At 46.0% G+C, this 23,031-nt stretch overlaps 1 protein-coding gene across 2 annotated transcripts; it reads right to left on the bottom strand.

The window, feature by feature from the left end:
• Positions 1-179: 179 nt before the first annotated feature.
• On the bottom strand, positions 180-22,517 carry ANKRD13C (ankyrin repeat domain 13C). 2 transcript variants are annotated; one of them, XM_039389643.1, is made up of 14 exons: positions 22,126-22,517; positions 18,012-18,053; positions 15,869-15,973; positions 14,724-14,809; positions 13,630-13,675; positions 11,843-11,909; positions 10,426-10,570; positions 9,626-9,757; positions 8,704-8,865; positions 7,933-8,012; positions 5,988-6,086; positions 5,270-5,370; positions 4,235-4,383; positions 180-3,053 (listed from the first exon to the last, which is right to left on the bottom strand). In XM_039389643.1, exons 1-13 carry the CDS (start codon positions 22,430-22,432, stop codon positions 4,253-4,255), a joined length of 1,503 nt encoding a protein of 500 aa, XP_039245577.1. In that variant the 5' UTR covers positions 22,433-22,517; the 3' UTR covers positions 180-3,053; positions 4,235-4,252. The 2 variants fall into 2 exon arrangements, with proteins under 2 accessions (XP_039245577.1, XP_027574869.1); XM_027719068.2 differs by having other exon boundaries at positions 180-4,383.
• Between the last annotated feature and the right edge of the window lie 514 nt (positions 22,518-23,031).

Below are 23,031 nucleotides of genomic sequence, written 5' to 3'. Positions count from 1 at the left end.
ATTTGGGAGGTAAAACCTCTGTACTTACTGAACACGGTTCAGCAAACTTGGGTCTCCTTCCCCCCCCTTTCCGGGCAGTGTTCCAAACTTGGATCCCTCAGCTCAAGGCGAGTGCCAGGAGCTGCTCTTTGTGTCCTTCCGCCCCAAAACTTAGGATTCACAGAGGGCCAAGCACAGGCTGTAATGAAAATGCAGGATTTTATTTAAAAAATGACCAAGAAAATGCCCTTGCAGGATTCAGCAGCATGAGCTTGTCCCTCCCCTCCAAACCTGCTCCGAGACGCAGCCACAGCAGAGCTGTCCCGGAGAGAGAAGCCTGGACTGCACAGGTGGAGCAGTTTCAGAATCAAACAGCATATTTTGGTCTTTATTCTAACAAATGATACAACCAAAACTGACTATTAGTGAGGAGAAGATAAAAACAGGGACCAGACGACAGTAAAACGCAAGAGAAGTGACTTGTTTCCATGGGAGTTACAAACTGTCAGGAAAATAAAGAGTGAAACTGCAGCATTACAGGAATTGGTTAATCCGGATTAAATAACGCAGTTCTCCTGGCGGGAATTACAACTCAGGAAGAGACATGAAAAGAACAGAGGGTGGGTGGGAATATCAACATAACATGGTGGGATTCCAGCACAAACACACCTGGAGGTTTGTGTAACAATGGAATCGCAGGGAGGTGAGTGCAGTGGCTGGACAGCAGCTCCTGGAGGGGAAACCCAACGCCTTCCCTGTGCCACAGGTGAGAGCAGGAGGTTGGAAGACCAGTGGAACAGTTGGGTTCAGAAACAACCCATGGGATTCTCCCGCAACCATTTCTGAATTTGGTTTAGCAAAATTTGTGGTTGTCTTTTAGCAGCCAAGAAAACCTCAGGAAAGCTGTGGTGGGATGGGAGCACAGCCCTGAGCAGGCTCCAGGCTGTTTTTCCTCCCCACCTGCCCCTGCGGTGTCCAAGTGCAGCAGGACATGGCCATTCCCACCCAGCCCATGCCCACTCCCTTTTCCATCCCACCTGGACACCCACCCCTAGCTGGCAGGTCCAGAGGAGCGTTCCTGGTCCCCCAGCCGTTCCCAAGCCATGGGGTCTCTGCAGGGATGTCCCTCCTGCCCCTGGGATGAGCTTGAGCTGCCACACACAGACAAGACTCCGTACAAAGATGGTGGGTCTGTACTCCACAGAGCACAGCACTAGTCCCAGGGACCAAACCTTCCCAACACCTGGCCTGGCCTCGAGGAAAAGGGGAAAAGCCAAGCTGAAGCTCTGCTGGATCAATCCTGCCAGAAAAATGAATTTCCCAGAGACACAGGACCAGGAGATGGGAAGGGGGAGGGACCCTGTGCCCACCCCTGGCTGGGGCTAAGGTTCCCTCCAGATGGGGAACACCTCCCCAGGCACTGCTGGAACTCCTGGGAGACATTCCCGGCCCACAAACACACCAAGTGTCCGTGCAATATAATCCCGGCGAGAAAAAACAGCTTCAGGGAAGAAAACATGGATATCAGGGTGGACAATCCCTAGGGAACCACAGCAGCACAGCCACAGCCTGTCCCCAGGAGGGGCTCAGCCCAATGTCCCTCTCACTGAGGATTCCTGCAATGTATCCATTGGGAAACTGTGCCCCAGGTGTCCCTAAGTGTGAGAACTCATCCCTAGGAATGTTTCAGACAGCAAACACATCCCAAGGGCCAGGGAAAAATGTACCAAGAGCAGCTCTGGGAGCCCCCAGAACTGGAGCTGGGGGGCCAATCCCACGGGAGTCCCGTCCCTCAGCTCCACAGGCAGGGAGGGGAGGGAGGAGGAGCAGCCAGGTGTGTTCACTGGAATACAGAACAAGGGCAGTCACCCAAAGCTGTTCCCACAATCCAACTCAGAACAAGCCTCAACAGCAACTCACCGCAAAACTTTCCTGCAAACCGTACAGGTGTCTGGGGGAGCAGCTGTGTCCTCAGGGGGTTCAATCCCCCAAACCTGCAGCCAGAGGCCACAGGAACCATTGGAAACACTTCCAGGACCCACTGCTGGCTTTGAGCAGAGACCTCATGGCCACAGTCACCACTAGGGAATATTCCAGAGGCAGATAGAGCCACAGGACCCTCAGTCCCACATGAGGCCACATAAACCCCTTTTTCTGTTCTTCTCCCAGCCCAACCCCCATCCCTGGCAGTGGCTGCAATGCCCAAGACCCACAGCCCCAGTGATGCTCCTTCCATGTAGCCATGGAAGAATTTGGGATAACTAGAAATTCAAAGTAACACAAACCTGTGGATCCCTCCCTGTAATGCTGAGGAAAGGGATTTCTGACATTCACCTTCAGGGAAACCTCCTGCCTGTGCTGGAATTCCCAGGAAACTGGGTACTCCTGTGTGGCACCTGCTTCAGCTCCTGGCACAGGTCCGGCAGCTACACAAAACGTTCCGCCCTGAACGGGCACTGGGAATGGCCAGTGCAGCCAGGCCCCACCAACACTCATCCCAGGATCCTGGCTGGCCCCGAGGAGCAGCAGGAGGTGGATGCCAGCTCATCCCAGAGGTGTGAAACACTTCAGGAATTCGTCATTACTTGGGAGATCAAGTTCCATTATTCCCAGTGGATGTTGCACACCTGCCCCAACACAGTACTGCAGGAGCCATGCCCCTTTGCTTGTTTCCCTACAGTTCTATTTGGGATTTGAATTTGAATTAACAACTCCAGTGTATCGATCCCAGGCTGCAAAGCTGCACTTCTCCCCTGCCCCAGTGCTCCCTGTTCCCTGCAGGTTTATAGCACAGTTGGGAGAGGATCAACCCCACCCTCCCGCTCCAGTGCACATGGACTTTGCAGACAGTGATTCCCTGGGACTCCTCCTTGTTCTTCCCCAGAGCAGCCTCTTTGGGATGGATCAGATTCCAGCAGTTTGGAATCACAGGTGTACCTGACACCTTGCCTTGTGCTGAGCCCGTCCCTTGATCCCTTGTGGGCAGCACAGCTGTTCCCTCCACTAAGCATCGATGATCCTCTTCATTATAAACTTTGATCCTTAACTCTATGGAATTCCAGAAAAAGTTTTGCCTACAGTGCACAAAGAATATAATTTGGAAAATATTTACATTTTTGTACAATGACACCACAGCACTTGAATCTAAGTTTCTTCATACAAACAAATAGCACCATCAGCCTTTTGCACAAATCCTGCCCAACAAACCCCAAGAAGCTGGATTATTGTCAGATGAGGAGACTGGAACCACTGGGAACAGGAATAAGCTTGAGGAGCTGGAGTACTGAAACACCCATGATGAGGGTTGGACAAGATGAGCTTTAAGATCCCTCCCAACCCCAAACCAGTCTGGGAATCTCTGTGATTAAAACATGAAGAGGCAGAAAATTAATGTGGAAATGCCCCAAACCAAAGCTCTCCATGAGCACCACAATAACCCCACTGCAGGGAACCTCCTCCTGCAGGAAGGTTTAATGCCTGAGCTTGTCCTGGTGCCTCTGTGCATCCCAGGTTTCCAGGGGCTGCTGAGGGCACACCCAAGCTGACCTGGTGGTGCTCGACCATTCTGGGGCAACTCTCCCAAGTGAAGGGTAAAATAAGGATTAAAAGGTGCCATTCCTGGCCAGCCAAGTCCAGAGTGCTCCCACACCCTCAGGGACCCCCCCCGCCAGAAAGCACAGCAGTGAGAGAAGGGATAGCTGGGAGCAGGAACGAAGGGATCAGACAGGGATAGCACCAGGCTGGGCCTCCCTCCCTGTAGGGCACAGCTGGCTCTGCCCTGGATTGCAGGAAATCCAAGTGTCCAGTGGTGCCCTTTGGTTCATTCATCTACAGCCAAGGCATTCCTTGAGGATACCTCCTGCAACATTCCATGGCTGAGCTGTGCAGCTCAGGGAGCAGGGCTGGGAAGGGCTCCCGGGATGGACAGGTGGGTCAGGGCTCACATCCAGCCACGGCCCAGCTCCGGTGCCGACGGTCCAGCAGGGCCTTGCGTGTCACCAACAGCATAAAAAATTTAAAAAGGAGCGCAGGTCCTCCTGCCAGGGCTGGCTGTGCCACAGGGAACAGCAGCAGGACACTGCTGGAATCGGGAGTGGAGGAGATGCCCACTGTAGTGTCAGTACATCAGCCATTGATGCCTGTTCCCTTTTCTCCGGGGTTATGGAGTTTATCCCTTCCTGTGTGCCCCACATTTCTATCCCTAGTGTGGGTGCATCCATTCCCTTTCCCTGGGGACGCCGGTGTGGATATTCACCAGGAGCCTTCCAGTTTACTAGAGGTCCGGGAAGCGGCTGGGGTCCTCCTTGTAGTCATCGGGAATTGTGAAGATGGAGTCGTCAAACTCGTCGTAACGGAACTCCTGGAACGTTACAGTGGCTGTGATGGTAGGAAACACAGGGATATCTGGAGAGGGAGGAAAAGAGGACAATGAAGGGCAAAGAAATGCCAATAGTGATACTAACCCCCATCCCTGGCAGTGTCCAAGGCCAGGTTGGGTGAGGCTTGGAGCTACCTGGCCTAGTGGAAGGTGTCCCTGCCCATGGCAGGGGGTAGAGTGGGATAAGCTTGGAGGTCCCTCCCAACCCAAACCAGCGTGGGACTCCATGACCAGCCTGTCCTGGTAGAACACAGCCTGTCCTGGACTGTCAGGCTCACACACCTCACTGCAATGCCAGACATCCTTAGGATGTCTATACCTTAGGAAAGGTGCTATTCCTTGTGGGTAGCCTGTGCTGTGATCACCTATCCCGTTAAGTTGATTTATCCATTTCCATCTGTTACAAATGCAATAGCTTTCTATGTATTTGTAAATGGGACACATCACCAGTAATCCTTGAGGAAAAGGAAATGCAAGATTTCTACAAAATATTTCACTCCTGACTGAGATCATCCTCTAATGCAAGAATAATCCAGCGTATTCCACTGCTCTTGGAGTAAGGCTCCAACATTTATGTTCTCCTGAAACTACAGCAACACTGTAGGCGAGAGTTCTTTCCCAAAACTCAGACCTTTCATATTGCAGGAATAAGTGCACATGTTTAGATCTGGAGAGGATATAAAGGAAAATTTCTTCCTGGAAAGGGCTGTCCAGCCCTGGCACAGCTGCCCAGGGCAGTGATGGAGTCCCCATACCTGGAGGGATTTAAAAGCTGTGTGGATGTGGCACTTAGGGACATTGGTCAGTGGCGGCCTTGGAAGTGCTGGGGAATGGCTGGACTCAATCTTTTCCAACCCAAATGGTTCTGTGATTTTTGTATACACAAAGCCACAGGAGTTGCTATGCCCTTACCTAATTTGACAGGAAAGCCTGGTGGAAGCTTCATTTGAACAAATTCTCTAAGTTTGTTAAAGTGCTTGAAGGGTGCAATTACTTCTAAGACATTCAACAATCTGCAAAGGAAAGCAAAGTTCGTTACAAATCCTTGTTCCACAGGTTGTCCTTCTAGAACAGGAGACACATGACTCAAAGGGCAAGTGAAGAAAAGAGGAGATGAACAGTGACAGCATCCTTCTCCATCCATCTCCTCAGAGCTTGTGTCACCCTCACATCCAGTTCTCAGTGATCCATAACTACCACAGGCAACAAAACAACATTAGGATATTCATTTCTTATCCTCATTTTCCACAGGAGACTAAAGGATGTGGTACCATCCCCCCTCTCCAAGGACACAAGGAACTGACATGGGTTTGCATTGGTTTCCAGGACACAATTTTGTGCTAAAGTTTGTTATGTGTAAAAACATTTCAGAATTCTGTAGAATCAGGTGCATCAGGGAGCAAAGCTCTGCTTTTATTAAGTCAGATAAGAGCCTCGCTCCTCCAACATCAGCCACACCAGCTCCCGGATTCCCGATTTTAAGGGGTTTCTTGCTTCACTGCCTGACTTCACCCCTAGGTTTTACACTGACAGCTCCCACCCTGAGGATATGGAGGATTCTGCACTTCAAAAATACAGTAAAACATTCCCTACACACAAATAACATCCATGGGCAGTAACTTGGACTCACGATTCAATTCCTAAGGGGAATTCCTGGCTCATGGCTATCGTGGCTTTGAAGGTTTTCTTGCTCTCCTTGCAGACCAGCTCCCTGCCCAGATGAGGAGCTCTGTGAGGGAGAGAGGAGAGGCAAAGTGAGTGTTTCCCAGGGAAACTCCAGGTTTTAAAGGAAGGAAACCAGACTTGAGTCTGAAAACATCAGTAAAGAATCCCTACTTTCAAAGTATTTGCTTTATTGGAAAAACTGTGCACAGTAAACATGAAAAAAAATCTTAATTTAGATTGGTCTGAGTTCTGCTAAACCAGGAGACAAGACAAAAACAGGGAAAATACTTGGAGAAAATCTTCAAACAATTCCTCGTAACCACTGTATTAGTAAGCACTACAGGAAGTGTTCGTTAACAACTCCCCAGAATATGTCCAGCTGATTTCAGCTGTTAATTAAAATAGTCTGTATGTGAACAGAGTATCAAATTAAACTAGAAAAAGCTTCATTTGTTTTCAGTTCCTCAGCTATCCCTGGAAGGCAACACTGGAAAGCCCAGGTAAGCAAATTCTGCTACAGGAAAGGAACAGGCAGGTAACAAATAATGTAAAGTTTCTTTTTCTTCTACTTTTATTTTTGCTGGGAACTTGGATTTCCCATTGAACTCCCACCAGTGAATCAGATTAAACAAAGCAAAACTTTATATACACACATATTTCTGTCCTACTTATTCTGCTTGAATAGACAAACCTATTTACTCTGAATATTCATTCTCTCTCAAATACATTAAAAATTAAATAGGTTAAAAGAACCCAGACAGATCCATGTGCCCTTTTAATAACCTTGTGCTGTAATATTTTCATATCCCCTGGTAACTATAGGATTGTCTAATACCTTTGGAGAAAGGACCTTTGTCACTTCTGTGACATACTTAACTCCTTTTTTGGTCCTTCCTGCTGCCAGCAGGTATTCCTAGAAAATAAACTCAACTGCTTGAATCTCCTACAAATGAAGCTCCTGGAAATTCATTTAAGTTACAGTTGTTCCCTCCTTAGTTACACACCTAGAGAAGAACATCTTGAAAAGATCCAGCCAGCACAAGAAGATCCCTCTGTCCCTGCATTCCAGAAGTTGGCATTTCTTTACACTGCCACTGGAGTCTCATTGCATCATACACTTTTATTTTAAACATAGTGAATGGGATTGCTTATTACTATCATCAGATAAATTAATTACAGGAATGAATTTGTCAGAAAACCTTCCTTAAAAATAAAAAAAAAGCTACTTTAAATGTAGATATTTTAAAATTGCTTCCATTTCCAGCCAAGGGAGTCAGGCAGATGCTCATCCCGTATTTTATCACTATAATTTTCTCTCAGCCTGGAGAAGAGAAGGCTCCAGGAGACCTTAAAGCCCTCTCCAGTGCCTAAAGGGACTCCAGGAGAGCTGGAGAGAGACTGTGGACAAGGGCCTGGAGGGACAGGATGAGGGGGAATGGCTTCCCACTGCCAGAGGGCAGGGATAGATGGGATATTGGGAAGAAATGCTTCCCTGGGAGGGTGGGGAGGCCCTGGCACAGGTTGCCCAGAGAAGCTGTGGCTGCCCCATCCCTGGAAGTGTCCAAGGCCAGGTTGGACGGGGCTTGGAGCAACCTGGTCTGGTGGAAGGTGTCCCTGCCCATGGCAGGGGGTGGGATGAGATAACCTTTAAGGTCCCTTCTAACCCAAACCATTCCAGGTTTCTGGAATTCTAGTTAGATGCACTAATACTGTTCACACACACAGGTATCACCTTCCCAGCCCACTGAGGAACATCAAACACCTGAGATACCAAACCCAACCTTCTTCTGTCCCCCCAAAAAACATAAATAAGAATCATCCACCAAGTAGAGAACACAAAAAAAACCAACCAAACCCCTCACACTCCCAACCCAACCACATAAAGGTGTCCATGAGGCAGCAGCACTTACTTCCCACTCTCAGCAGAGATGTACTCCTCCCACGTGATGGTGTTAGGGGACGGCGGGGTCAGGGACTGCCGGCGCACGGGCTGTGCAGGGAAACACATCTCCTTATCCATCCTCACATTCCCTTACATTTGCCATTCAAATCCTACAACTGTCCTTCAGCTTTGGAGAACAGTAACAGTCTTCCCTGGGTTTTTCTATCTCCTGCTCTCAGTCTCCTCTGAGGTATTTGGCCTCCAAGTGCATTTTCTATAGAATTGGGCTGTTTTCCTCCATCAGTAATCAGTTAATTCAAGTGTCTGAGTGCCAAGTCACAAGCACCAGCTAACACAGAAATCAATTAATCACTTTAAATGCTCTATGTGTGTTCCCAGCTGATGTCTGGCTCCTTCTGAAGAGCTCTTGATTTCCTGTGCTAATAACAGGCTTTGCTCCATGGTAATGAAACTGAAGAGAAACACGATTGCCTTTCTGGTTTTCCTTTCATTCCAGACAATACAGATTTGGTCTAAAAGAAGTCAAAGAGATTTGCCACAGCCAAACCCATCATCTCTTTTAAGAGACAAATTAAGCATGAAATACCCAATACAACCACAGAAATCCCTCAGTGTTGCACTAATCAGTACAATTCACCACCATTATACTTGTAGGCTGTGTTTGTCATTTTAAAATTAAGACAAAATAAAGACATTATATATTTTGCACAATGACTGGTGTGAAAGATTATTCTCCTATGCAAAAATTCACATACTGTGGAGGGTTTATCAATTATACCTCAAAATTTTGCTCCATTAAGTTGCCCCCTTTGCTCAGGCTCTCCATGATCGCTTTATTCCGAAGGATGTCCTCCTCACTAAGGTGTTCCCTTCTTTTCCTTGATTCCAATACAAGTCCATTCACCAGGTAGAAATCTGCCAAAAAGTTTCCTACTCTTTCCTGCATGAAAGGGATAAGATAAAATATTATACTTATACATTTAAATTCTTGTGTATCCAAATAATTGCAATAAGGGGAACTGGGGATTGAAATGGAATTCACCCAACCACCCACATGAGCTGTCAGGGGGCAATCCCAGAACTCCACCTGGAACAGGTACTTCTATGAATGGAAACTTAAGAATTTAGGAGTAGGTAAGGGAAATCTGGCTGAATTCCCCTCCCACAGCACTCCCATCCCTGCATTTCTCCAATAGGACCACACGCTGGAATCAGCCTGCAGAGACCACAGAATCCTATAATAAAGTAATTTTTAGTACAATCTGTTCTCCCCCTGCCCAACAGCTACAGTTTGTCATCTTTCCTCCTATTTTTTCCTTATGAAGGCAGCCCAGCAGAGAGATTCCACATGGTCCAACCAATTGCCACATGGTGACAATTGTGGGGATACGAGGAGAGACATTTTACCTTCACTCTGAACACCTTGTTCTTTTGGAATCCCAGACTGGTTTGGGTTGGGAGGGACCTTAAAGCTCATCCGGTTCCACCCCATGCCATGGGCAGAGACACCTTCACTAGCCCAGGTTACTCCAAGCCCTGTCGAACCTGGCCTTGGACACTTCCAGGGATGGGGCAGCCACAGCTTCTCTGGGCAACCTGTTCCAATGCTCTTCCCAGTGCTTTTTCATCCTCCTTCCTCCCCTGCCACAGCACCACCAGGTTCTGAACCGTTTTCCCTGTGCAGTTCCCTCTACACTCACAGTTTTGTCCTCCCGGAAGAGCCACCCAGTCTGGGCCCGTGTGAAGGTGATGGATTTGGTGGATAACGTTGCAGAGTAAATGTCACTGCTCATCAAAATGTCAACCTCCTCTTCTGTTTCCATTTCAGATTCCTGGGAGAAAAATCACAACATACTGAAAAGAACTTAAAAAATAATGATCACTTCTTCTAAAAATAAACAAATAAATACAAATCCATAAGCCTTTGGAACTTTTCCCAGAACCAGCATTTTCTCAATTTTCAAACTGTTTCATAAAACCTCTGGCCAAATGGTTTCCAAATAGTTTAATCTTTAATATTAATGTGAATAAAGCATCCCAATGGGATTTATCCAGCAGATCAGCAGCCACACCCTTTCCACAGGCAATAATCCATCTGCTTAAGTAATTGGGGGATAAAGCTGTAATTAAAGACTTCATTAATTACAAAGGGTCCAGTGCGTCAGACCCTCACACTGTTATCAACCAAACTGGCCATGGAGTGACTAAAAGGATGCAGAGAGAGGGAACAAGTCTCAAAACCCACCTGACGACACCTAAATTAAGCCCAGTGGAAAGATCAGAAGTACCACATGTCATAATTTAACCATATTTTTTCAAAATATTCCCAAGCACTGGTTTTCATCACAAAACTTGATGTCCCCTTACACGGCTCAAGTTGTACCAACTGAGCAAAAAAATTCTTTGCTTTGCAGTTCTTCGTGTGGTTTTGAGGCACATTTTGCTTAACACAGCAAGTGAGACTTCCAAAAGCAGTCCCACCCCCCTTCCCCAGCTTTACCTCATGGTGTATTCGCTGGTAAACTTTTTGCTCATTGTCTAAAACTACAAAAGATTCAGAGGGTGCGGCGTCACCGTTAAAAATGAAGCTCAGATCCCCTCGTTGGCACTTCATGTCGGTAAAGTCTATCAGAGTTGTGTCCAGCCTGTGAAAACACACCCACACTTTAAAAAAAAAGACCAATAAACACTCAAACACACAAGTAAACTGAGTTTTAAAGCAGAAATGTGAATTTTTTAATCGCAGTCAAACATGTGAAGGGCTGAGTTTTCAGTGAATATTTCAGAGTGAAGTCTGGATGCAGAAATGATCACAAAAATTGCTATAAAGTTTTCTTCAGAAGATTGTATTGAAAACTGCCAGCATGAGGAGGTGCAGAATTTACACAGTTAGGATGTGCTGCACACTGAGAACTCCTCAGCACATTATTCCACATGTGGCAGCCTCTGATTTGAGCAACAATATTAGGACATGACCCAAATTCTGAACAGGACTAAGAAAGAGACTTTTTTTTTTAATTTGACTTATTTTCATTGCTATTTCTATTTTTCCCCCTCACCAACACAAAGGAAATGCTTCTGCTGCCCTGGATAACTGGAAGATGATGGAGCCAAGGACAACTCATATCCATCATTGCTGGAACATTTATTTCTTTAACAAAGGTGGTTAAAGGACTTCAACTGAGTGACCCTTTCAGCACTAAGTAGTGAAGGCTTAAATACTCCTTCATATAATGGCCTCTGATTTCAAGAAAGAATCTGGATTTATCTATTTCCCCTCAGTTCAAGTCTCATACAGGCAGAGCACTCAGAAATGAGAAGGAAAATAATGGCCCCAGACTCAAATTTCACCTAAAAAGTCACTTTACACACCTTTACACTTTTATTAGAGCAAAACTTCCTACAGATTGAATCTTAGGAACCCCATTCATGCCTCTTTGTTTGTTTTAAGCTTTGGAACCTAAAGAAAAAGTAAAAGAATTCAAACCCCCAAACTAACCCAGTTAAAGAGCTGAGCTTGGAAAGACTACTGAAAACACTGAGTTTGTGAATCTGTCACATTACACATCTAAAAAGAAAAAATACATGATTTTTTTTCAACTACAGACTGGAGCAGCAACATTTCTCTACAAAACACTGGAATTTAATACAATTATTTGAAACTGTGTTAAAAATATCCAACCCCTGGTTTTCACTGGCATGTCTGGTAGATAAAGCCTTATCAGCTGAACTGCTTTTGCTTTGTATTTACTTTAAATTCAGAAGAGAGAAAACCAGCCACCTTGAAGTTCCCAGCACATGCACAGCCACACTGTGTGTCACGGACAAGTGCAGACTCCTCAGGGAATTCTCTGGACCCACTGGAATCCAGGCTTTTCCCTGACATGCAGATATTTGGGTGCAAACCCAGCACTCACCTGATATTTATACCTTGTTTGTGTATTTTACATGCATCAGAAGGCAGAATTCGGGAAAGTAAAGGCACTAAAGAGGGGAGAGAGAAGGAAATTAGGATCTTGAGGTTCCTCTGCAAACTATTTCTAATAAAACCAGACCATCAGTTTGACTCTGGGCGTATTTTAATGCAATTACAGCATTATCCATCATCATCTCAATCAAATACAACAGACTAATACCAGGGTTATTTCTATTTGGTAACTGTAAAATTGATTTGTAATTGTAAAATTGATTTGTAATTGCACCCACTGCTTTCAACATCAGGACATCATTTATATTCAGTCACAGCTAAATCATTCATACATTCTCCTAACTTGTCTTCAAGCTGCTTACAATTTTAATTCTGTGATTTGACAGTTTATATATTTTACCAACTCAAAGCCTGGTTACAATTAAAGCAGAACAGCCACAAGCAGAAAATATAATCCAAAGCACTAAGCTTAAAACATCAACCAAATGTTAAACCACCATTGGAACTGTGAAGCCACGTGGTACCACGACATGGAGATCTACAAGGCTGCAGTTGTCCTTACTCTAAAAAGAATTTACTTTATAACAATAAAACTAAGACACAGAACAACATTTCAACAGTTTCTTCAAAACTGCAAAGAATTAAGACCATCCAAAAATGGACTTAGCTAACAGAGCCAATATTTAGGACAGAAGCACTGCCCACAGCATCTTTTGCCTTCAAGAAAGGAAATATATTAAAGTAAATAAATACTATAAAGAGAAGCACAGTGGGACTCCTGGAGCAGAGCACTCCTGGAAGTTGGCTTTATTTCGACTAAGCCTATATTGAAGTATATAAAAATCATGGAATTCCAGACTGGTTTGGGTTGGAAGGGACCTTAAAGATCATCCAGTTCCACCTCCTGCCATGGGCAGGGACACCTCCCACTATCCCAGGTTGCTCCAAGCCCCGTCCAACCTGGCCTTGGACACTTCCAGGGATGGGGCAGCCACAGCTTCTCTGGGCAACCTGTGCCAGGGCCTCACCACCCTCACAGGAAGGATTTCTTCCTTATATATTACTATAAAGTATTATAAATTACTAACTTAAATGTCAACCAGTAGCAGAAGGTACAGAATGAATGCTGGAATGGTTTGGGTTGGAAGGAGCTTAGAGCTCATCCAGTTCCAACACCCTGCTATGGGCAGAATCACTCCCAGTATTTTGATAGGATTCAGACATGTTGATCATTGTTACTGCATTTTTACTCACTTATTTACATTTTTATTCTTCAGGTAAGAGGAGGTGGAAATGGAGGCACCACTGGAGGTGACACAAGCACAGCAGAGCAGCTCTGAGGTGGAGCCACGTCTGAAGCACCTCCCAAAGAGCTGCACTGAACTCATAGTCACCACTCAGAACAGGTTGAAATTGGGGAAATTAAGTGCCCCGAGTCCAGTTGCTCAACTAAATTGTTCAAATTGTTCAGTGACAGCAATGGGTCACATAGAGCCCTTTTAATATTTTACTCTTCTAATCATCAGGTTTTTGAAGCAAACAGCTTGTTTCCCCCTTTTTGTGCAACTGGATTAAAATAGAATTTAGCTCAGAAAACGAATACGCAAAAATAATTCTGGGAAAAGCTGTCTGTCCTTTCTTTATGACTCAGATCTTGAGAACTGAACTGTGATCTTCCCAACACACAAAGCAGGAGAGAAGTGAAGCTTTAGAGCACGAGTGTGGTGAAGGCTGATTCCATTATCTCCCTGTGGAAGGAATATGCAAGCCACTCACCCCAACTTTGAAAATCCCAGTGAAGCTCTAGATAGAAGTCACCTAGCTGAGAAGAAAAGAAGAATATATTACCAAGCTTTTAATGCTTAATAACCATAACATTTCCTGAAAGACAGGCAGAAGTCTGTCTTTCAAACAAGAACACTTTCTCCAGTATTGTATTGAATTTATACTGGACTTAAACATTCCTGAAGCTTTAACTGCAGTAGAATCAATGCTAATAAAATCATGTATTTAATTTGACTCTCATTTTTAATTACTTTTAGAAAATTAAAGTTCACACAGCTATTAAGCTGTGGACTGCAGAAGATTTATTGTAAATGTGTGTTTAAAAAACCAAACCTTTGGAGTTTTATGTTTGCTTTGATTGATCACATGCAACTGCATGGAATTATAATTAATTATATAATAATTAATGAGTCAGGTTTCAGCTCAGAGTATTGCAGACACAAATTTCAATTGGCCTTCTGGAAATGTGCTGAAGTCATCAGGTAAAACTTCCTCTGCCTCCACCAACACGTGTCAGGTAACTCCACCATGAGGGTGTCCAGGGTGGATCACCTCAATTTCCAGAGGGATAATTTAATTAACTTTAGATAAATAGCTGATTTGCCACAAATTGCTTTCCCTAAACTGAGGATTATTTCACTATGTCCAAGAGGAATTCATTGTGCATGGAGATGGAGAATTAAACCAAAAATCTCTTTCACTACTAAGCAAGAAAAGCAAGTGTCATTTGTGACTGGTGACTCAACAAACCAGTAAATTATTCATCAAAACAAAAGATTTAAGAAAGCCTTAAAAGTGTAATAAAATAAATACAGATTCTTTACATTTTAGATTGCAAAGATGACAGGCAGGACTGTCTTACATAAACCTTTTATTTGAATTTCTAGAAGTGGAGAAGGAAATATTGTCTTAAAATAAACACAATTCTGTGACCCCTCAAAACGGATCCTGTCAGCCAAGATTGCTCTTCAGAGCAGAAGAGATTTGTAAAAACATGTAAAACATTATTATAGTTTACCAGATTGTCTATTCTTTGAAAATCAGTCACTACTTTCCATCACATCAGTTTTGACAGCACAACTTACCTCTTTCAGGGCTTTTAATAATCGAGGTCGCTTTTCTTCAACACTTTCCCTGGACTGCTGCTTGAGCTTCCTCAGGAGTGCTGAAACTGAACAGGAATTAACTCCAAGGTCAATCTATTTGTTTGGTAATCTATCTGTTTTTTAATTACAGGTGTTTTACTTAACATCTTAAAAAAAACCAACAACAATGCAATTTAATATTTCATCAGCCTGTGGAGAAATTAATTTTGAGTTACAGTAATTAAACATCAGTCTGCTCTGATCACAGCAGGAAGAAAGGCCCAATAATTTTATTAATTTACTGTTTATAAAATTATTGTTTATTAAATAAAGCATATAGTCAAGAGGGTTTTTTTTACACAGGTATTAGTAAATGTGTGGGTGCAAATGTATGTTATTGAGCATGAGTCTACAGACTGTGTAACATCTACTCCCTCTGAGAAAATTAGTAGTGAGAAGCTGACATGAGAATATTGTTGGTATATTATAAATCAGGTCATTAATACATTAATACTACATTTACATATATAATACATAGTGAGTTTTCTGCTATAGGAACGTACCACTACACATGGCAATACCCAATATTATTGACATCCACTAGTGAGTGGCAGTAGAATGATTTACCCTTTACTACTCCACATCTGAGGGGAATAAATAATATTTGGATAATATATTAAAATATATAAATAAAATACTTAAATATACAAACAAAAAATAACATTTCCCCACTGGCCTGTTGAGATGCAAACTAAAAGCCATATCCCAATGCCAACTGATGTATCAAACATCCCTGTGACCACAGGGAGCAGCTCCAATTAGATGATCCCACGCAGCTAAAATCCATCCTGCCCATGTCACTCCCATTCCAAACACAGAAGGCTCATGAAGAGCTTTCACAATCATTAAATGCTGAGCAGGGGGAAGATTTTGCTTATGTAACCTAATGCAATTTCTTATCAAGGCAATGGACCTGCCTGATCACACTGAGATACAAAAAAGTTCAGCTGAAGAGAAACTGTTGAGAGAACTAAAAGAGGGGGATGATAAAATAACAGAGCTTGAAGAGCTTTGTTTTCCTGTTCTGAATGAGGCCTCGATTTTGGATTAATTGGGCAAATTTGGGTTAATGAAGAGGTGCTTACTCATCTGTCTGTCTCCATAGCTGATGGCTTCGGCCAGAGGGCTCCATCCCTGAGCGTTTTTCACCTTTACTGGAGCGTTATGGGCTAAAAGCAGGTGGGCACATTCTGGAACAAAATATTCATGTTATTAACAGTAAACAGCCAGGATGCAGCAGTGTCAGTCATAATAAAGGAAATGATAATAAAGCCAAAGTTGTAGATATTAATATCAGATAATTAACAGATTATCAAAATACATATCTGGATCCTGACTCACGTTAACAAACAAACCCATTTATGTAAGTACTTACAGCACTTCCCTGTTCAATATTAGCACTAAAAATAATTGGTGATCAACCACCAATTACATAACACTGAAGACATGGCCCTTCTGCTTCTTAGAATTTGCTTTTTATAAAGCTGCATTTCTGCATGTTTGTAAATGCACAGCTACATAGGAAATATGTTTAAGATATTACATCAACTCTCTCTGCTTCACACCCAAACTCCTGTACAAACAGACAGCTCATGGCCTTCCCCTCTCTCTTCATCCCCCTCTGCCCAAGGGTCCAACTGATGATGGGGACACAGATTTTGGGCTGTAACACCCTGGAATTTAAACATGGAATTTAAGGAGGGCAAACAGGCACCTCTGACCCAGGAAAGCCTGTACACCACAGCTCCACTTGCATTCTCTCTCCATGGGTAAAAGGTGACGGGCGATGAAAAAGAGTCCTTAAAATCAAGGGGAGAAGGAAGTCCTCAGTGTTTCCATGTGATCCTTGGAAATGGTTCTTCAGTTTCCAACCACAGAAAGTTTCCTGATCACATATCACTAAAACCATCTGACCCATCTGCAGGGGATGGAGCAGGACGCAGCTGGAGCTGAGGCTCAGGGAATGTCTCATCATGAAGGATGGGCCTGAGAGAGGGACTTGCTGGGTTATTTTCCTACCACAGGTGTTACAGGAAACTGCACTAGTCATTCCAGATGCAACACCCCTGAGTCACTGCAAGCAGAGGGACTGGGGAGGAAGAGATACTTCCCTGGTGAATAAAATATCTCCTGCGGTACATAAACAAAAGCCCTGACTAACTCAGCAAACACACTGAAGTATTTTTATGGTTCCTTAAATACAGTGCCTGAGACAAGAACATCACTCTGCAGTGGGCAGGCAAATAAGCTTGGAATTACCAGCCAGATTCCATTTCCACTTAAACAGGCTGGGAGAGCTCAGGGTGTTCATTTGGAGAAAAAAAAGGCTCCGAGGAGACCTTAGAGCCCCTTCCAGTGCCTAAAGGGACTCCAGAAGAGCTGGAAAGGGACTTTGGACAAGGGATGAAGAGTCAGGACAAGGGGAAATGGCTTCCCACTGCCAGAGGGCAGGGATAGATGGGATATTGGGAAGAAATGCTTCCCTGGGAGGGTGGGGTGGCCCTGGCACAGGTTGCCCAGAGAAGCTGTGGCTGCCCCATCTCTGGGACTGTCCAAGGCCAGGTTGGACGGGGCTTGGAGCAACCTGGGATAGTGGAAGGTGTCTCTGCCCATGGCAGGGGGTGGATAGAGATGATCTTTAAGGTCCCTTCCAATCCAGGCCATTCTATGATATAACTCTATCTTGCACAAATAACCCTTCTCTAGGCAAGCCGGACAAAGGCGCACCAGGAGCATCCTAAAGGATTTAGGGCTTTATACTTGACACATGACTGACTAGAAAGAAGGCAAGAGGTGAACTGCAAACTGAAATCTAAACCAACCCAATCCAACCTGGCCTTGGACACTTCCAGGGAGGGGGCAGCCACAGTTTCTCTGGGCAACTTGTGTCAGGGCCTCTCTCCCGGTTTCCTTCTATCTCTTTTTGTAGAGAGGAGCTGAGTCCACCCTCTGCTCTTGTTCTGGCATCACATGAGTCCAACTGCTACAACTCTCCCACCCCACACCAGTCACTACCCAGCTCCTTGATTTTGGTCTGGATAACAGCTCCGATTTCTTTTCCCACTTTTCTCTTCAAAATCTATATGGCAGCCTCTTTCCAGGAAACCTCAACTTAGAACTAGCTTAGAACACAAGATCACCTTCTGGAAAACGGAAAAATCTTTTTTCCTCTTGCCCCCAAATCTTCGGGATCACTGAAGAGGTAACAAAACAGATGGATTTACCTACCTTTATGTCCCAACATCACAGCAAGATGTAAAGGAGTGTTTCCTAAAATAAATCATAGAAATAAAAGATATTAGATTCAAGGTACCAGAATCCATGGCAATTCCTCCTCAGGAAACTTCAGTTTCCGGTCTAACCAAGGAAAACTCCAAAACCCACCAGAGCAGAGACATTTTTCCAAGTAACCACTTAGATTATACCTGTCAAAATAAATATATCTTGAGACACGTTTCATGGGCCAAGAGAGGTTTTTAATGACATCTTCAAACCTACCCCAGTCAAAGAAGTCCAGTTGTGTCTTCAAGAAAGACACAACCCAAACCTCTCTGTTCCTCATGGTATGAAGCATCTGATCCCTTCCCAGACTGACAGATCTGGGTTAAAAGCTACTCAGAGATATGATACTGATTAAAAATTTAAGAGCCTATTTTATGAATTTTTCAAAGATTGAGTACACATTTTTTACTACTCCAGCACTGGATAGACTGAGAAGCAACAGCAACTTCTCTACAAAGCTGCCTTTTGGTTATTTTAATGCCTTGTTTCCAAAGAAAGCTGTGGAGATTATCAACAGACACTCAAACCTGGCCCCATTTTCTTGGAGATGCTCATGACAGAGGTGGGATTTCTGTTGTTAAATATTCCTTGTGAGGCCCCCAGAGCTGTTTTTCTGGATTAATGCTGCTACCAGGCTCCTGCAATATTTTATTTATGGAGCTTATGGATGTATTTTACATGTTTAAACATTTTCGTAGTGGAGTTAAGAGAACAAAATGCTGGAAACCAAATTGCTTTGGCAATTATAATGAACACACTTGGTTTAGGGTTATTTTACAGGATCATGTCAGCAGGAAGAACCTGCTCTGTGCAGAGGATGCGCTACACATGAGAGGCAGCCACACAAATGCCAGCACATGGAGCACATGGAATCTTGGATGGACAAGGAAACTCTGCCCTACATGTCCAAGTGAGCTGCTCTCCATGTCCTGCAAATCATCTTTTGGGTCACTGGCAGCATCCAGGCAGGCCCATCCCAGCTCATTACGACTCACTAACCTCCCTGTTTCTATTAATAGCTGCTCCAACATCTGTGAGCCAATGCATCCCCTGGAATCCTGGATGCAGCCAGGCTTTGTGAGGTGCTGCAAATAACGTTCCTGAGGATCTGAGCATGAGCCACAGTGTGTGCTCAGGGAATGCAAATTATGAGAGCCAGGGGTAAACACTTTCATAACATCATGGAATCTCAGAATCACTGAGGTTGGAAAAGCCCTCCCAGACCACTGAGTCCAACCTGAGCCCGATCCCCACCTTGTCACCAAGCCCACAGCACTGAGTGCCACGTCCAGTTGTTCCTTGGGCACCTCCAGGGATGGGGACTCCACCACTGCCCTGGGCAGCCCCTTCCAATGCCTGACCACCTTTTCCATGAGGAAATTCCTCCAGATGTCCAACCTGAGCATCCCCTGGCACAGCTTGAGGCCATTTCCTCTTGTCCTGTCCCTTGTTCCCTGGGAGCAGAGCCGGACCCCCACCTGGCTCCACCCTCCTGTCAGGGAGTTGCAGAGAGTGATAATGTCCCCCTCGAGCCTCCTTTTCTCCAGCCTGAGCCCCCTCAGCCGCTCCTGGTGCTCCAGACCCTTCCCCAGTTCCATTCCCTTCTCTGGACACACTCCAGCCCCTCAATTTCTTCTTTCTCATGCGGGGCCAGAACTGGACACTCTCAAGGTGAGGCCTCACCAGTGCCCAGCACAGACACTTCTATTTCAAGAAGTCAGTGCTCCAGCAGTTCCTGGGATCCTGCACTGCACATCCAGGCAGGCAAACAAGGACTGTTTGCATAAAAACACACACAAAACACGGCACTTGCCCCCAAACATGCACAGCCTTTAACCTCTGGTAAGGCACCTGCAACACCCATGAGGGAGCCAGGGCAGTTTTCCAGCAGTAATTCAGCAAGAGGATTTGTCTACTCCACAATTTAAGCTCTTAAATGCATGTTATAATAGACATATAAGTAATTCAATAGGTGTATATATAGGTTTCTCCCAAGAAACTCATTGTTTTGGGAGTAAGGGCACTGGCCTTCCGCTGGGCAGGAGGTTGATTTTAGGGAGCCCAACAGGCTGCACTCAATTAACACTCAAATTGTTTTAGCAGAACACCAAGAGTCTCCCACTGTACAAGATTTGGCTTTCCTGCACTGATCCAGCACCAAAAACTGGACCTGGATTATAGACAATAACTGTTCCTAGGAGTTCTCTCTCTCCTCTGTCCCTTCGTTATCGCATCCTAGGATTCCTCTGGCTTATATCTGAGCAAATCAGTTTCTCTCCCCCAAATAATTCCCAATTCAACTATGCAAACAAGTGACAGATGGACTCAGGCAGGAAGAAAACAATAACACAGAAATCTTAGTCAGGCCTTTGGAATGTCAAGACATCAAGAAGTTTGTTGTGGGGTTTTTTGAACAGTTCGAGTAAAAACTTGGAGGAAGATGATGAGTCAGAGATCCCCAAAGTGTCCCAACTGTAATGAGAGCTGAGAAAGCAGATGTTATTGGGACATTTGTGTAAGATACATATGGATTAAAAAAGGATGTAATCAATGAGATACACCTGGAGGGTGATAGAGCAGCAAAAAGGGGTCAGGAAGTACCTCAAAATAAAGATTTTGAGCTGCTGCTGAGTTACTTAAAGAGGAACTAGAGGAGGAGCAGGGGAGAAGCAGCAGGAATACATTGAGTGGGAAAAATCCTCCCCAAGTCTGCTGCTTTCATCCCACCAGGATTTGATGCAGGGTTTGGAATGAAGGTGGCAGGATAAACATATCTACAGCTCTATTTGTAACAACGTCCTGAGGAAAATGTGGTGCCAGTTGTAAGGAACACTCCTGCCCTCCTGCCTGGGAGCTGGGCCCTGGGTTACTCTGGACCTCCAGCTGTGTTTCCATGCCCAGTGTTACCAAGGACATGCCTTTAATTCCCAATTCCATTATTCCTGTCATCATGCCAGTCCCAAGACTGCTCTACTTTCATGTTGCTTTTGACTTCACAGACCACAATTGAGAAAAAGCAAGGGAACGTTTCTCTCCCGATCAGAAACAGAACACAAGTGTTCCCTTTGCCACAACATCTCTGACACCACAGACGTGTAACTTGAAATTCTCCAGCAGAAAGGGACCATGTTACTCTTGAAATAAGTAGGCAAAATAGAGATTAAAACTAACCATGAAGCTTAAGGTGATCTGCCAGGTTGATTTCTTTTTTAACAATACAAAATATAAAATATTCCCCAAAATAAACACATTTTAAAATGTCCTGGCAAGACATTAAATATTTAGGCATTACAGAGCAGCACGAGGATCAGATTCCCACCTCTGCCACTGCCACTTCTGTGGACAGAACAAGTTTGCAGAGGAGCAGGGAACAAGATTTTGCTCTCTCAAACCCCAGAATTAAAGCATTTAAAAAGAAAGGGGAGAAAAAGGTTTGTTTTTGTAGCCTGGGGAAATATCAAAGATTGCTCTGTCAACACCCAAAGGAACTGCTCATCATCTCCCAGAGTAAACAGGTGACAGTTTGGACACTTCAAAAAAGAATGTATTTTTTAAATGTGAGGGTTTGGAGCAACACATGAGGTCAGAAGCAGCTCTGCCAGCACTGGGAGGTAGAGAAGCTGATACTGTCCTCGGTCATATTACAAAAATCATGGAATCCTGGAATACTTTGTGTAGGAAGGGACCTCAAAGTTCATCTCATTCCACCCTGGTGCCCACAGACAAGGACACCTTCCAATAGACCAGGTTGGACAAGCCCCGTCCAACCTGGCCTTGGACGCTTCCAGGGATGGGGCAGCCACAGCTTCTCTGGGCAACTTGTGCCAGGGCTTCCCCACTCTCCCAAGGAACAATTCCTTCCCAATATCCCATCTAACCCTGCCCTCTGGCAGTGGGAAGCCATTCCCCTTGTCCTGTCCCTCCAGGCCCTTGTCCAAAGTCCCTTCTAAAGGGGACTTGCACATCTCTGGAAAGCTCCCCCAAGTTCTCCATTCCCACTCCCCATCCCCTCTTCCCCCCGCGGTGCCCCGGCCCCGCAGCCCCGGCGGGTCCCGCTCACCGTGACTGTCCTTCTGGGCGATGCCCTGGGTGCGGATGAGCGCCGAGAGCCGCCGTACGTCCCCCTTGAACACGCACTCGTGCACGGGGAAGGGGCCGCGCTCGGGCCCGGCGGTCGCGGCGCGGGCGGGCGGGCGGTGCCGGTGATTGCCGGGTCCGCGGTGCCCCCCGGCCCGCCCGCCCTTCCCGCCCGTGAACGCGCCGCCGGGCGCCGCGGCCGCCTCGTCCTCGCCGGCCGCCAGCAGGTCCCCGTCCTCCTTGCTGGGCTTGTGGTCCCTGCGCAGCGAGCGGAGCTTCTCGCCGGTCATGGCCGGCGGTGCCGCCCGAGCCGCCGGGGCCGGTACCGCCCGGAGCCCCCGGAGCGGCCGCAGCTCCGCCCGCGCCTCACGGGCCGCGGCTCCGCGCCGCCATCTTGGGCCGCTGCTCTCGCGAGACTGCGCGGGGGGGGCCGTGAGCGCGGGACGGGAGTCAGGGAATGGGGCGGGAGGGGAGGGACGGACCGGGAGCAGGGAACCGCCCACAGCCGGGAACTGAGAGCCCCGTACGGACAGCCCGGGTCCTGACGGCACCTCCGGTCAGACAGCCCGGGATGGGGGACCCGCCCCTGACAGCCCTGTGTACAGCCACCCCTGTACAGACCCCTCGGGAGCGGAGATCCGCCCCAGACCCCCCCACAGTCCCTCCATGGGCCTTACGGCGCTGTCCAGACGCTCCTAAAGCTCTGTCAGCCTTGGCGCTGTGACCACTGCCCTGGGGAGCCTGTTCAGTGCCCGACCACCCTCTTGGGGAAGAACCTTTTTCTAAGATCCAACCTAAACCTGCCCTGGCACAGCTCCAGCCGTTCCCTCGGGTCCTGTCACTGGTCTCGGGGAGCAGAAATTGGATCTGCTCCTCCGGAGGAAACTGC

Source organism: Pipra filicauda, unplaced genomic scaffold (genome assembly GCF_003945595.2).
Source record: "Pipra filicauda isolate LSUMZ 115617 unplaced genomic scaffold, ASM394559v2 scaffold753_size109717_pilon, whole genome shotgun sequence".
NCBI lineage: Eukaryota > Metazoa > Chordata > Aves > Passeriformes > Pipridae > Pipra > Pipra filicauda.
This window is presented reverse-complemented; position numbering and strand designations above follow the sequence as displayed.